This window comes from Erinaceus europaeus, chromosome 17, assembly GCF_950295315.1.
Source record: "Erinaceus europaeus chromosome 17, mEriEur2.1, whole genome shotgun sequence".
Lineage (NCBI taxonomy): Eukaryota > Metazoa > Chordata > Mammalia > Eulipotyphla > Erinaceidae > Erinaceus > Erinaceus europaeus.
The window spans coordinates 285,596-297,992 of NC_080178.1; the positions used below are offsets into that span (position 1 = coordinate 285,596).

The 12,397-nt window shown below is 62.8% G+C and overlaps 2 protein-coding genes across 9 annotated transcripts; one reads left to right on the plus strand and one right to left on the minus strand.

Annotated features, from left to right (window-relative positions):
* Positions 1-6,644: 6,644 nt before the first annotated feature.
* Positions 6,645-9,296, plus strand: RASSF7 (Ras association domain family member 7). Of its 8 annotated transcripts, none has more exons than XM_060175893.1 (6): positions 6,645-6,753; positions 7,535-7,648; positions 7,782-8,434; positions 8,616-8,741; positions 8,812-8,893; positions 8,972-9,296. In XM_060175893.1, exons 2-6 carry the CDS (start codon positions 7,546-7,548, stop codon positions 9,001-9,003), a joined length of 996 nt encoding a protein of 331 aa, XP_060031876.1. In that variant the 5' UTR covers positions 6,645-6,753; positions 7,535-7,545; the 3' UTR covers positions 9,004-9,296. The 8 variants fall into 8 exon arrangements, with proteins under 8 accessions (XP_060031876.1, XP_060031877.1, XP_060031873.1 ...); XM_060175894.1 differs by having other exon boundaries at positions 6,652-6,763; XM_060175890.1 differs by having other exon boundaries at positions 6,653-6,753; positions 7,510-7,648.
* A 925-nt stretch (positions 9,297-10,221) lies between these two features.
* Positions 10,222-11,107, minus strand: LOC132533811 (uncharacterized). The gene has a single exon (XM_060175905.1). It carries the CDS (start codon positions 11,065-11,067, stop codon positions 10,432-10,434), a length of 636 nt encoding a protein of 211 aa, XP_060031888.1. The 5' UTR covers positions 11,068-11,107; the 3' UTR covers positions 10,222-10,431.
* Positions 11,108-12,397: the final 1,290 nt, after the last annotated feature.

Below are 12,397 nucleotides of genomic sequence, written 5' to 3' on the forward strand. Positions count from 1 at the left end.
AATTAGAAGCAGACCAACACCACCTGACTCCCCATAGTTGGCTTTTTAAGAAAGCTCAGGCAGAGACATAGAAGGAAAGAGAGACAGGAGAAACCACGGCACTGCGGTGCTCCGCTGTTCACGGACTGCTGTGTGTGCCCACATGCCCTCGGTCATGGTCCTGGCACCTGGAAGTGTGAACTCTACCTGTGGGCCGTCTCCTGAACCCTGTAGTTCTTCTAATAAAGGGACCTACCTTACTTCTTCACTCTTCAGTTTTAGAGAGGAAGCAAGTGCCGGAGAAATGAGGGGGAGAGAGAGAGAGAGAGAGAGAGAGAGAGAGAAGCAGTACTCCACCACTCCTGGAGCACTCATGGGGTGCTGGGGCTCAAACCCCCAGGACGTCACAGGTAAGATATGTGTTTGACTGGGCAGCTAGCTCCTGGCCCCACACCTGCATTTCTGACTGGACCGGTGGAGCAGGTCACCCCAGGCAGCACGTGACTGGGTGTTCACAGTGTCCCACTATCTCCCCTCCCTGTCATCCTTGGCTAAAAGGCCTGGTCCCTGGACCAGGAGTGCAGATGTCAGTGGCCCCCAGCCTCAGAGCCCCCACGCTCACCTGAGCTCTGAGATCCAAGCAGGCTTCTGGTGAGAGAAGGGGACTACAGCGTTGCCATGGACACCAGCCCCCAGAAGGGGAGGGGCTGTTTGTTACCAGGAGCACCAGGCAACCCCAGGCCCGGGCCTCCCTGGACAAAGCAGGCCCTGAGCAGGCCCAGGAGGACCTCAGAGGAGGGCCAGGGGACACAGGGTGGCCGGCCCAACGCGCTCAGCCCTGGGGACAGTCCCCACTGAGACCAGCCTGACCAGCCAGGGTGGGTGCCGGAACGGTGCTGTGAGTCCCCAGGCTGGCAGACTGGCACCATGACCTTGTGGGCAGGCTGACTAGGGCAGGGGGCAGAAACTGTGCAGGAGCTCAGCACTGCAGCCCAGGGGTGGTCCCGAGTTCAATCCCTGCATGTGCCAGAGTTCTGGTTCTCTTTCTTCCTTTTTTTTTTTTTAATGATATTATTTGATGGACTGAGGAGGTACAGAGGGAAAGAGACAGATATCTGCAGCCCTGTTTTACCACTTGTGAAGCTATCCACCTGCAAGTGGGGGCCAGGGGCTTGAAGCTGGGTCCTTGTGCGCTGTAATGTGTGCGTTCAACCAGGTGCATCACCTGGTTCTCTTTCTATCATAAATAAATATAAAATAAGCTTGAGGGAACTGGGTGGTGGATCACCTGGTTGATCGCACATGATAGAATGTGCAAGGACCTAGGTTCAAGCCCCCAGTCCCTAGTTATGGGGGAAAAGCTTTTTGAGTGGTGAAACAGAGCTGCAGGTGTCTCTGTTTCTCTTCCTCTCTGTCTCCCCCCTCCTCTCAATATCTGGCTATCTCTATCCAATAAAAATATCATGGTAATAAAATTAAAAGTAAATAAAATAAGGTTGAGAAGGTAGTATAATAGATATGCAAAAGCTTCTCATACCTGAGGCTCCAGAGTCCCAGGTTCAATCCCCAGCACCATCAGAAACCAGATGTGAGCAAGGCTCGAGTACCTCCCTCCATCTCTCTCTCATTAAAACAAACAAATGGAGCCGGGGAGACAGCATAATGGTTATGCAAAAAACTTTCATATCTGATGTGTGGTGGTTCTGCAGAAGACTTTCCTGCCTGCAGCTCCAAGGCCCCAGGTTTCAAGGCCTAGCACCACCGCAGCCAGAGCTGAGCAGGGTTCTGGCCTCTTTCTGTATATCTCTTTCATTAAGGTAATAAAAACAGCGGACCGGGAGATGGCAAAGTGGGTAAAGCATTGAACATTCAAGCACAACGTCCCAAGTTCAGTCCCCAGCAGCACATGTACCAGAGTGATGTCTAGTCCTTTCTCTCTCCTATCTTTCTCAATAATTAAATAAAATCTTTTTATGCATGTACAAACTATTGTACTTACTGTTGAATGTAAAACATTAATTCCCCAATAAAAAATAAAAAATAGAAAAATCACTGGCAAAAAAAAAAAAGATAATAAAAATATTTTAAAAATAAAGTTTGAGTGGTCTGGGAGGTGGCGCAGTGGATAAAGCCGCAGACTCTCAAGCATGAGGTCCTGAGGTCAATCTATGTACCAAAGTGATGTCTAACTCTTTCTCCTACTCTCTTTCTCATTAAGAAATAAATAAAATCTTGTGGTTCAGGAGGTGGCACAGTGGATAAAGCATTGAACTCTCAAGCATGAGGTTCTGAATTCAACCCCTAGCAGCACATGTTCCAGAATGATGTCTGGTTCTTTCTCTCTCTCTCTCTCCTCCTATCTTTCTAATTAATAAATAAATAAAATATTTTTAAAAACTTATAATAAAAAATAAATAAGTAAAATCTTTTTTATGTATTTATTTATTCCCTTTTGTTGCCCTTGTTGTTTTATTGTTGTAGTTATTATCGATGTCATTGTTGTTGGATAGGACAGAGAGAAATGGAGAGAGGAGGGGAAGACAGAGAGGGGGAGAGAAAGACAGACATCTGCAGACCTGCCTCACCGCCTGTGAAGCGACTCCCCTGCAGGTGGGGAGCCGGGGCTCAAACCGGGATCCTTTCGGGATCCTTTCGCCCCCTCTCTGTCTTCCCCTCCTCTCTCCATTTCTCTCTGTTCTATCCAACAACAATGACAACAATAATAACTACAACAAGAAAACAACTAGGGCAACAAAAGGGAATCAATAAATATTTAAAATAATATTTTTTTATTTTTTGAGGTTTTAATATTTTTATTATTTTATTTTTATTTATTTTATTATTTAATTTATTTATATTTTTATTATTTTATTTATTATTTATTATTTTTATTATTTTTTTATTTTTTATTTTTTTTAATTTTGAGGTTTTTTATTTTTTGAGTTTTTTTTTTTGAGGGTTTTTTATTTTTTGAGTTTGAGGCAGTTGGGCGGTAGTGCAGTGGGTTAAGCACAGGTGGTGTAAAGCACAAGGACTAGTGTAAGGAACCCAGTTTGAGCCCCCGGCTCCCCACCTGCAGGGGGATCGCTCCACAAATGGTGAAGCAGGTCTGCAGGTGTCTGTCTGTCTCTCCCCCCTCTGTGTTCCCCTCTTCTCTCCATTTCTCTCTCTGTCCTGTCCACCAATAATGACATCAATAACAACAACAACAATAAAACAAGGGCAACAAACAGGAATAAATAAATATTTAAAAAAATAATAATAAAGTTTGAAAAAAATAAAGAGAGCAAGGCAGACAGCAGACAGCACAACAGTTGTGCAAGGACTTTCCTGCCTGAGGCTCTTAGGTCCCAGTTTTTTCTTTTTTTTTTTTTCCAGAGTCACTGCTCAGCTCTGGCTAATGGTGGTGCAGGAGATTGAACCTGGGACTTTGGAGCTTCAGGCATGACAGTCTGTTAGCATAACCATGACACTATCTCCCCAGACCCCAGTCCTGGTTTCAGTCCTAGGACCACCACCACCATAAGCCAGACTGACCGTGAACATGGTAGCAACAAAGGCCCGGAAGTTGGCACAGTGGCTGGTGCATCCACTCTGTAAGCACCAAGTCTGGAGTTTGAACCCCAGCATCACATCACATCACATGTGCTCTTCTGGTTCTTCCCCTCCCATTCTCAGATAAACAGACTCTCAGCCCTGACCAGCCTCTCCCATGGCCTCTGCCAGCCGCAGTAGGTGAAGACTCAGCACCAAGATGACAGTGTCATCTCTCCCAGCCTCTCTCCACACACCTGGGGCTCCTGGGCTACTCTGGGGGCATCGGCCTCCTCTGCCCAGGGCACAGAAAGACTGACTTCCAGGACCCCACTGCACCTTCAGGTGGACCTGTCTCACTGGGGCCGGAGCTGGGAGCCTGTAGGCAAGTGGGCACTGGCCCTCTGGTCGGTCTGGGCAGCGAGCAGGCAGGTGGGCACTGGCCCTCTGGTCGGTCTGGGCGGCGTGCAGGCAGGTGGGCACAGGCCCTCTGGCCGGTCTGGGCAGTGAGCAGGCAGGTGGGCACAGGCCCTCTGGTCGGTCTGGGCGGCGTGCAGGCAGGTGGGCACAGGCCCTCTGGCCGGTCTGGGCAGTGAGCAGGCAGGTGGGCACAGGCCCTCTGGCCGGTCTGGGCAGTGAGCAGGCAGGTGGGCACAGGCCCTCTGGTCGGTCTGGGCAGTGAGCAGGCAGGTGGGCACAGGCCCTCTGGCCTGTCTGGGCAGTGAGCAGGCAGGTGGGCACAGGCCCTCTGGCCGGTCTGGGCGGCCTGCAGGCAGGTGGGCACAGGCCCTCCGGCTGGTCTGGGCAGTGAGCAGGCAGGTGGGCACAGGCCCTCCGGCTGGTCTGGGTGGCGTGCAGGCAGGTGGGCACAGGCCCTCCGGCCGGTCTGGGCAGTGAGCAGGTAGGTGGGCACAGGCCCTCTGGCCGGTCTGGGCAGTGAGCAGGCAGGTGGGCACAGGCCCTCTGGTCGGTCTGGGCAGTGAGCAGGTAGGTGGGCACAGGCCCTCTGGCCGGTCTGGGCAGTGAGCAGGCAGGTGGGCACAGGCCCTCCGGCTGGTCTGGGCAGTGAGCAGGTAGGTGGGCACAGGCCCTCTGGCCGGTCTGGGCAGTGAGCAGGCAGGTGGGCACAGGCCCTCCGGCTGGTCTGGGTGGCGTGCAGGCAGGTGGGCACAGGCCCTCCGGCTGGTCTGGGCAGTGAGCAGGTAGGTGGGCACAGGCCCTCTGGCCGGTCTGGGCAGTGAGCAGGCAGGTGGGCACAGGCCCTCTGGTCGGTCTGGGCAGTGAGCAGGCAGGTGGGCACAGGCCCTCTGGTCGGTCTGGGCAGTGAGCAGGTAGGTGGGCACAGGCCCTCTGGCCTGTCTGGGCAGTGAGCAGGCAGGTGGGCACAGGCCCTCTGGCCGGTCTGGGCAGTGAGCAGGCAGGTGGGCACAGGCCCTCCGGCCGGTCTGGGCAGTGAGCAGGTAGGTGGGCACTGGCCGTCTGGCCGGTCTGGGCAGTGAGCAGGCAGGTGGGCACAGGCCCTCTGGCCGGTCTGGGCAGTGAGCAGGCAGGTGGGCACAGGCCCTCCGGCCGGTCTGGGCAGTGAGCAGGCAGGTGGGCACAGGCCCTCTGGCCGGTCTGGGCAGTGAGCAGGCAGGTGGGCACAGGCCCTCTGGCCGGTCTGGGCAGTGAGCAGGCAGGTGGGCACAGGCCCTCCGGCCGGTCTGGGCAGTGAGCAGGTAGGTGGGCACTGGCCGTCTGGCCGGTCTGGGCAGTGAGCAGGCAGGTGGGCACAGGCCCTCTGGTCGGTCTGGGCAGTGAGCAGGTAGGTGGGCACAGGCCCTCTGGCCGGTCTGGGCAGTGAGCAGGCAGGTGGGCACAGGCCCTCCGGCTGGTCTGGGCAGTGAGCAGGTAGGTGGGCACAGGCCCTCTGGCCGGTCTGGGCAGTGAGCAGGCAGGTGGGCACAGGCCCTCCGGCTGGTCTGGGTGGCGTGCAGGCAGGTGGGCACAGGCCCTCCGGCTGGTCTGGGCAGTGAGCAGGTAGGTGGGCACAGGCCCTCTGGCCGGTCTGGGCAGTGAGCAGGCAGGTGGGCACAGGCCCTCTGGTCGGTCTGGGCAGTGAGCAGGCAGGTGGGCACAGGCCCTCTGGTCGGTCTGGGCAGTGAGCAGGTAGGTGGGCACAGGCCCTCTGGCCTGTCTGGGCAGTGAGCAGGCAGGTGGGCACAGGCCCTCTGGCCGGTCTGGGCAGTGAGCAGGCAGGTGGGCACAGGCCCTCCGGCCGGTCTGGGCAGTGAGCAGGTAGGTGGGCACTGGCCGTCTGGCCGGTCTGGGCAGTGAGCAGGCAGGTGGGCACAGGCCCTCTGGCCGGTCTGGGCAGTGAGCAGGCAGGTGGGCACAGGCCCTCCGGCCGGTCTGGGCAGTGAGCAGGCAGGTGGGCACAGGCCCTCTGGCCGGTCTGGGCAGTGAGCAGGCAGGTGGGCACAGGCCCTCTGGCCGGTCTGGGCAGTGAGCAGGCAGGTGGGCACAGGCCCTCCGGCCGGTCTGGGCAGTGAGCAGGTAGGTGGGCACTGGCCGTCTGGCCGGTCTGGGCAGTGAGCAGGCAGGTGGGCACAGGCCCTCCGGCCGGTCTGGGCAGACAGTGCAGGATGTGAGGGACTCAGGCTGCCAATCGGCTCGGGACAGCCTCGGTCACCTGGACTTCACCTGGCATGGCCACTCCCACGACAGCCCCCACGATACTCAGGGTAGCTGAGGACCCCGCGGATGATTGTCGCAGAAGTGGAGGGGGCCCATGGTCACTATGAGGGTGCGCTAGTAGCCCCTCCCCGCTGGCTGCCATGGGGGTCTCGGCTGAGGGGGTCGGTCGGCATGATCCCGGGTGTCTGGGCGCCAGGGGGACAAACACCTGCGGCGGCTCGCGCTTCCGCGTTGTTCACGCGCTTCCAGCCTGCGTGGGCCTGGCCCCGCCCACCGCGCCGCCGGCCCCGCCCACCAGGGCCCCGCCCGCACCTGGCGGGGGCGGGGAGCCCATGGGAGGGGCGCAAGCGGGGCCCACGGGCGACGGCCAATGAGAGGCGTTGGGGGTTGGGCGGGGCGCGCTGCGAAGCCAATGGCGGGGCCGCGGGGCGGGGCGCGCCGGCGGCGGGCCAATGGGGGCGAGCTCCGGGGTGCGCCCGCGGCGCTGGCGGCGGCAGGTTGCGGCGGGGCCGGCCCGAGGCGGCGGGGCTGAGCGGAGGCCGGCGGGCGCCCAGGTGGGCCCAGGTGAGCCCAGGTGAGCCCAGGTGAGCCTCGCCGGGCCTCCCGAGCGCCGGCCGACCGTCCTGCCGGAGGGAGGGGATCCCGCACCTGCGTCGTCCGCGGCGGGGGAGCTCACGGCCTGGGCCGGAGGGGCGGGGCGGGGCGGGGCGAGGGGAGGTGCGGAGGCCCGGGGCCGGGTCGGAACGTCGGGGTCGCTCCCGAGGGCTGAGGGGGCTGGCTCCGAGGGGTCAGGGCCACAGCTGGCATCTGGAGAGCCTGGGTCACCTCCAGGGCCAGAGGGCTGGGGTCGCAGCTGGGTCTGGAGGCTTGAGGGTCGCACCCGTGTCGGGGGTTGGGGTCACACCTGGCTCTGGGTCACACCTGGGCTTGAAGCATCTGGGCCTGCCGGGTTCGTGCCAGGTGGCCAGGCTCGGTGTCGCACCCCGGGACCCGGGACCCGGGACCCGGGACCCGGGAGCCCAGTCAGGAGGTGGGGCCGCGCCCGGCCTGCAGATGCCCCTGGATGGGGCTTCAGGGTAGCCCGGGTGTGCAGGTGGCCTCAGGTGGCCGCGCCACAGGAAGCCCCCAGCCTGGGTAACGACTGTCCCAGGAGTCTGCAGGGAGCCGCCAGCTTCCCGCTTTGGGCGGGGTGGGGGGCTGGCCCTGACTTTCCAGGCCTCCAGGAAGGCCCAGCCGGGGTGGGGGTGGGCTCCACAGAGCTGGGCGAGCGCCCACAGCCAGGATGGGGTGAGGGAGGGGACGCGTGACCCTTGTCCTCAGTCCCTGCTGCCCGGGATGCCCGCAGGGCCGGCGGCCATGGAGCTGAAGGTGTGGGTGGATGGTGTCCAGCGCGTGGTCTGCGGGGTCTCGGAGCACACCACCTGCCAGGAAGTCGTCATTGCTCTGGCCCAAGCCATCGGTGAGCCCCCCGGGGCGGCCGAGCCAGCAGGTGGACTGGGGTGGGTGGAGGCCGGCTGCTGCCTGAGCCCCCGGCGGGGCGGGCAGAGAGGTTGAGGCTGGGCTCTCACCGCCCCCCCCCCCCGCCCCCGCAGGGCAGACCGGCCGCTTCGTGCTGGTGCAGCGTCTCCGGGAGAAGGAGCGGCAGTTGCTGCCCCAGGAGTGCCCGGTGGGTACCCAGGCCACCTGTGGGCAGTTTGCCAGCGACGTCCAGTTTGTCCTGAGGCGGACGGGACCCAGCCTTGCTGGGAGGCCCTCCTCGGACAGCTGCCCGCCCCCAGAGCGATGCACGATCCGTGCCAGCCTTCCCCCGAAGCCCCGGAAAGCACCGGCCTTCGGCCTGGGCTGCCCTCGACTGGCCCCCAGCCCGGAGCCAGAGACCACAGACCTGCAGAGCCTGGAGCGCCGGGTGCAGAGGAACGCAGCCGAACTGGGCCAGGAGGGCTTCTGGGAGGCGGAGCTGCGGCGTGAGCAGGCCCGGGAACAGGAGGCCCAGGCCCGCCTGCAGGCCCTGAGCGCAGCCACTGCTGAGCACGCTGCCCGGCTGCAGGCCCTGGACGCCCAGGCCCGCGCCCTGGAGGCCCAGCTCCACCTGGCCGCGGAGACCCCCGCGGCCCCCTCGCCCACGACCTCAGCCACGGAGCGCCTGCGGCAGGACCTGGCTGCCCAGGAACGGCAGAGCGCAGAGGTGCAGGGCAGCCTGGTGCTGGTGGGCCGAGCGCTGGAGGCAGCGGAGCACGCCCTGAAGGTGAGCCCCACCCACACCCTGCCACTGGGTGCCCCTCGGGGTCAGAGGACAGAGTGCCAGGCCTGAGTGCCCGCACTGGGTGCCCCTCGGGGTCAGAGGACAGAGTGCCAGGCCTGAGTGCCCGCAGCTCTGGCTGCCCCGGCCAACGTGCCTGGTTCGTCCCTGAGCGTCCTTGCCACAGGCCCAGGCCCAGGAGCTGGAGGAGCTGAACCGGGAGCTGCGCCAGTGCAACCTGCAGCAGTTCATCAGGCAGGCAGGGGCCGGACCCCCTCCCCCACGGCTGGACAGGCCTCCCTCAGGCACACAGGTCAGAGCCCTGCCGCCGGGAGGCCGGGTCAGTGGGGGTCACGCCGTGAGCTGACTCGCTCTGCCCACAGGGTCTTCCATCTCTGGCCAGAGAAGAGCCCATCTCAGGGGCCCCCCGGAGCCCAGCCCTCATGCCCAGCCTGAGCCCTGAAGGTATGTCTGTCCCCCTCTGGGTGGGCTGGGGTGGTCCTCCCCGGGGCCCCTCAGCCTCTCAGTGATGCTCCCCCTCAGTTGCCCCCGTGAGGCAGAACTCCTGGAGGTAGCAACTCCTGGCCCCTGTGGACCTCACTGCAACCCAGTCCCCAGATGGCAGAGGACCAGCGGCGGACTTGTGGTGCCCTCGTCTGACCAGCTGCCTTGGAGCCCAGCCCTTCTGCTGCTCGCAGGGAGCTGGGGCCATCGCCCTAGCCCTCGCCGTGTCTGCCCAGCCAGGTGGACCAGCTCAGGACTCTGCTGGGGTGGCAGGCGTGATGCCCATCAGCCTGTGGGTGCGTGTATCTGTGTCAGCTGCTCCCTGCCCCTGCACCCAGACCTCAATAAACCGCCCCAAGTGGCCTGAGTGCGTCCTGTGGCTGTACTGGGCGGAGTTCCCTGGCCGGCCACAGCAAGGCTCTTGGGAAGGGCCACTCTGGCCGTCTCCAGCTGGCTCCGCCCCAGCCTGGACCACACACCTGTGACCTGTGCCGCCCACCAGAGACCTGCCAGTCAGGTTTACTGAACCTGTAGCCCATGGCGGCGGCCAGGCCAGGGGCACTCTGCTGGCCTCCTGGGGGTGCGGCCATCCCTCTCAGAGGCGCCTGACCCTGGAGTCAGGGCAAGGCTCTGTAGGATGCACCCCCACCCCAACTCACAGGGCACTGGTCAGGATGGGAGGTTTGTGGTAGCCAGAACCAGGGGTCTCTGAGGCTCAGGTAGGAACGGCCCAGATCATGAAGGGCAGAGGTCTGCAGGACAGGCAGGCAGGCAGGCAGGCTTCTGTTGGGGTGGTCCCCGAGCAGGGCCTGGCACTGCCCACGCTTTCCAGGGCAAATAGGAGCGGGGCCTGAGGCCTGGGGCCCAGCTGCAGAAGTCACACTCAGAGGCAGGCCCAGGCTGTGGGCACCCGTCAGGAAAGATTGGGCATCCTGCACACAAGAGGCGGTGCAGGCAGGTGGCCAGATGGCAGCAAGGCTTGCCCTGGGGCTGAAGGAAGCTGGCCTATGGCCCTGGGCAGTGCCCACGGGCAACAGCGCTGACAGCCAGCAGTGAGCAAGACCAGGGACCAGCCACAGCAGCGAGTCCCCCGGGCCACACCTTCCTGCTTGCCGTGCCCCTTCTGAACCCACCGCCCTTGGTGTGCTGCGCACAGGCTGAGGGGACACGCGGGAGCCTTCTCTTCCACCTCCAGGGCAGAGGGTGGGGGCAGCCTTCCTGTGGCTACCCAGAATCAAGGTCCCTTACCCCACCAAGGCCAGGGTGCTTCAGATCACTGAGCAAACCTCTGAGTTGCTGAAAAGTTTACTTTTCATTTTCAACGGTCCTTGGAAATCAGTAGTGTGAGCTGTGCTGAAGGGGGGAGGGCCCGCACCCCAGAGTCCTGGGTGTCCTTCCCAGGCCAGTGTGGGGCTGCGCGAGGCAGACTTCACCCCAGGCCGGGGTGGGGCAGAGACCCCTGTGCACCGGCTGGCACCCTTCAGCCCCCCCCCCAAGGCTCACTGGAGGCTGCCCCACGAGTCACTGTCCTGGGGCCACTTCTCATTCCTAGGTGAGCAGGGACAGGACGCTTTGCCTATCACCTGCGGGCCTGCTGGGTGGGACACCGCTGTCACGGTGGGTGACAGAAGCAGGCGGGCCAGGGCCCCCCAAGCATGATCCCCCAAGTGGACCCTTGTCACCGTTCTGGTGGGCATGCAGCAGGGAGCCAGCAGGCCAGGGCGGCACCGGTGTCCATGGCTCAGGAAGCACAGTGCTGACCCCTGGCGCCTCACAGGTGACAGGAAGGTGCGGGAATGGCTCCTGCCAGAAGCTTCGAGGCGCCCCCCCCCCCAGTCCCGCAGCTCCGCGTGGCCAGTCACCGCCCCGCCCAGGGCTGCCCGGGGCTCAGTCGAGGTGTCCCGGGAACCGCACGGCTGCCACGTGGACACGTTCCAGCCTCCGGGTTTCTCGGTCAGGCTGATGTCCCCTTCCTGCCGGGGGTCGCCTAGGCCCGGTCGCGCTGCCAGGACAGGACAGCCGCTGTCACACGCACAGTGGGTCGGAGCAGCGCAGTGTGCGGGGGGCAGTGGCCGCCCTGCGCCGGAGGACCCGCGGGCAGCCCGGCCCCAGCACCCATGCCAGCCCGTCCGCATCACCTGCGACCCCCGGTGCCCGCGCCCACTCGCTGCCCAACTTCTGCGGCGGCTCCGCCTCCTATGCAAATGAGGAGCCCCTACAGCCAATGGTAGGCCTTTCCGGGCCCGCCCCGTCGGGTAGCAACCAATAGGCGCGAGGGAGCGCGCGCCCCGCCCATCGCCGGGAGCTCCGCGGGCGCGGCCGGCGCGTTCCTTTCTGCACGTCGGCCTCGGGGCGGGGCCGCACCTGCCGGCCGGGGGCGGGGCTCTGCTGGCGCTCCGCCCCTCGGGCTCCCCGCGCACGTAGTGGGGGCGGGGCGGCGAGCCGGGATTCCGGGGCGGGGCGGGTCCCTGACGCCTCTGCCTGGTTGGACCTATGGCTGAGCCTTCCTTCCCCCAGGCCGAGACCAGGCAGGCCCCTGCGGGTCTGTCCATAGCCGCTGGGAGGGTTTGTCCATGGTATCTGGGGTCCATGACCTCTGGGGGGGGTCTGTCCATGACCTCTGGGGGGTCTGTCCATGGCCTCCGGGGGGGGGGGTCTGTCCATGACCTCTGGGGATCTATCCATGACCTCTGGGGGGCTCTGTCCATGACCTCGGGGGGGGGGTGTCTGTCCATGACCTCTGGGGGGCTCTGTCCATGACCTCCGGGGGGGTCTGTCCATGACCTCTGGGGGTGTCTGTCTATGGCCTCTCAAGGGATGTCCATGGCCCCTGAGGATCTGCCCATGGCCTCTGGGGGGGAAGGTCTGTCCATGGCTTCTGGGTGGGGGGCTCTAGCTATGGCTTTTGGTATGGTCTGTCCATGGTCTCTGGGGGGCTGTCCATAGTCCCTGGAGGCTATATGAGACCTGTGTGAGCAGAGCATTCTGAGGGCCCAGGAAAGGACAACCAAGTGAGGGTGGCCGCAGAACGCAAGGGCCTGCTGCCAGGGTGCGTCTGGTCCCTAGCCCCTCTCCCCATTCCTTTAGCTCCAAGACAGGGGAGTCGCCATAGCAGAGCCAGGGGTCATCCCAACCCTGTCTCAGAGCCATTCGTGCCTGTGCCCCAAATGCACCCGTGTGGCCAGCAAGTTGCAGAGCCCTCCCCCACCTGCTGACAGTTCCACAGCTCTTCTGCCTCATGCCACTCTGGCTGGCACTCGTGTCAGGGGTTGTTCCCGTCATCTTCAGCCACTCTGGACAGGTGCTCTGCCCTGCTCTTGAGTCCTGCACAGACCCCCCGTCCATGTCAGGGGCTTCCTGGGGCCAGCAGATGCCTGCTTTGGAGCCGGCCAATGGGCGCCCATTCACATCTTCCTCAGAACCTCTGCCAGAACAGCATGGAGGCTCCAAGGAGGCTGTCAATCC

Bases quoted from the DNA above. Each gene is read 5' to 3' on its own strand.
- LOC132533811 (XM_060175905.1), bottom strand. From the start codon at position 11,067: ATGCGGACGGGCTGGCATGGGTGCTGGGGCCGGGCTGCCCGCGGGTCC.
- RASSF7 (XM_060175890.1), top strand. From the start codon at position 7,525: ATGCCCGCAGGGCCGGCGGCCATGGAGCTGAAGGTGTGGGTGGATGGT. The intron at 8,435-8,615 runs GTGAGCCCCACC...TCCTTGCCACAG, and splicing joins CAGCGGAGCACGCCCTGAAG to GCCCAGGCCCAGGAGCTGGA. The intron at 8,894-8,971 runs GTATGTCTGTCC...GCTCCCCCTCAG, and splicing joins GCCCAGCCTGAGCCCTGAAG to TTGCCCCCGTGAGGCAGAAC.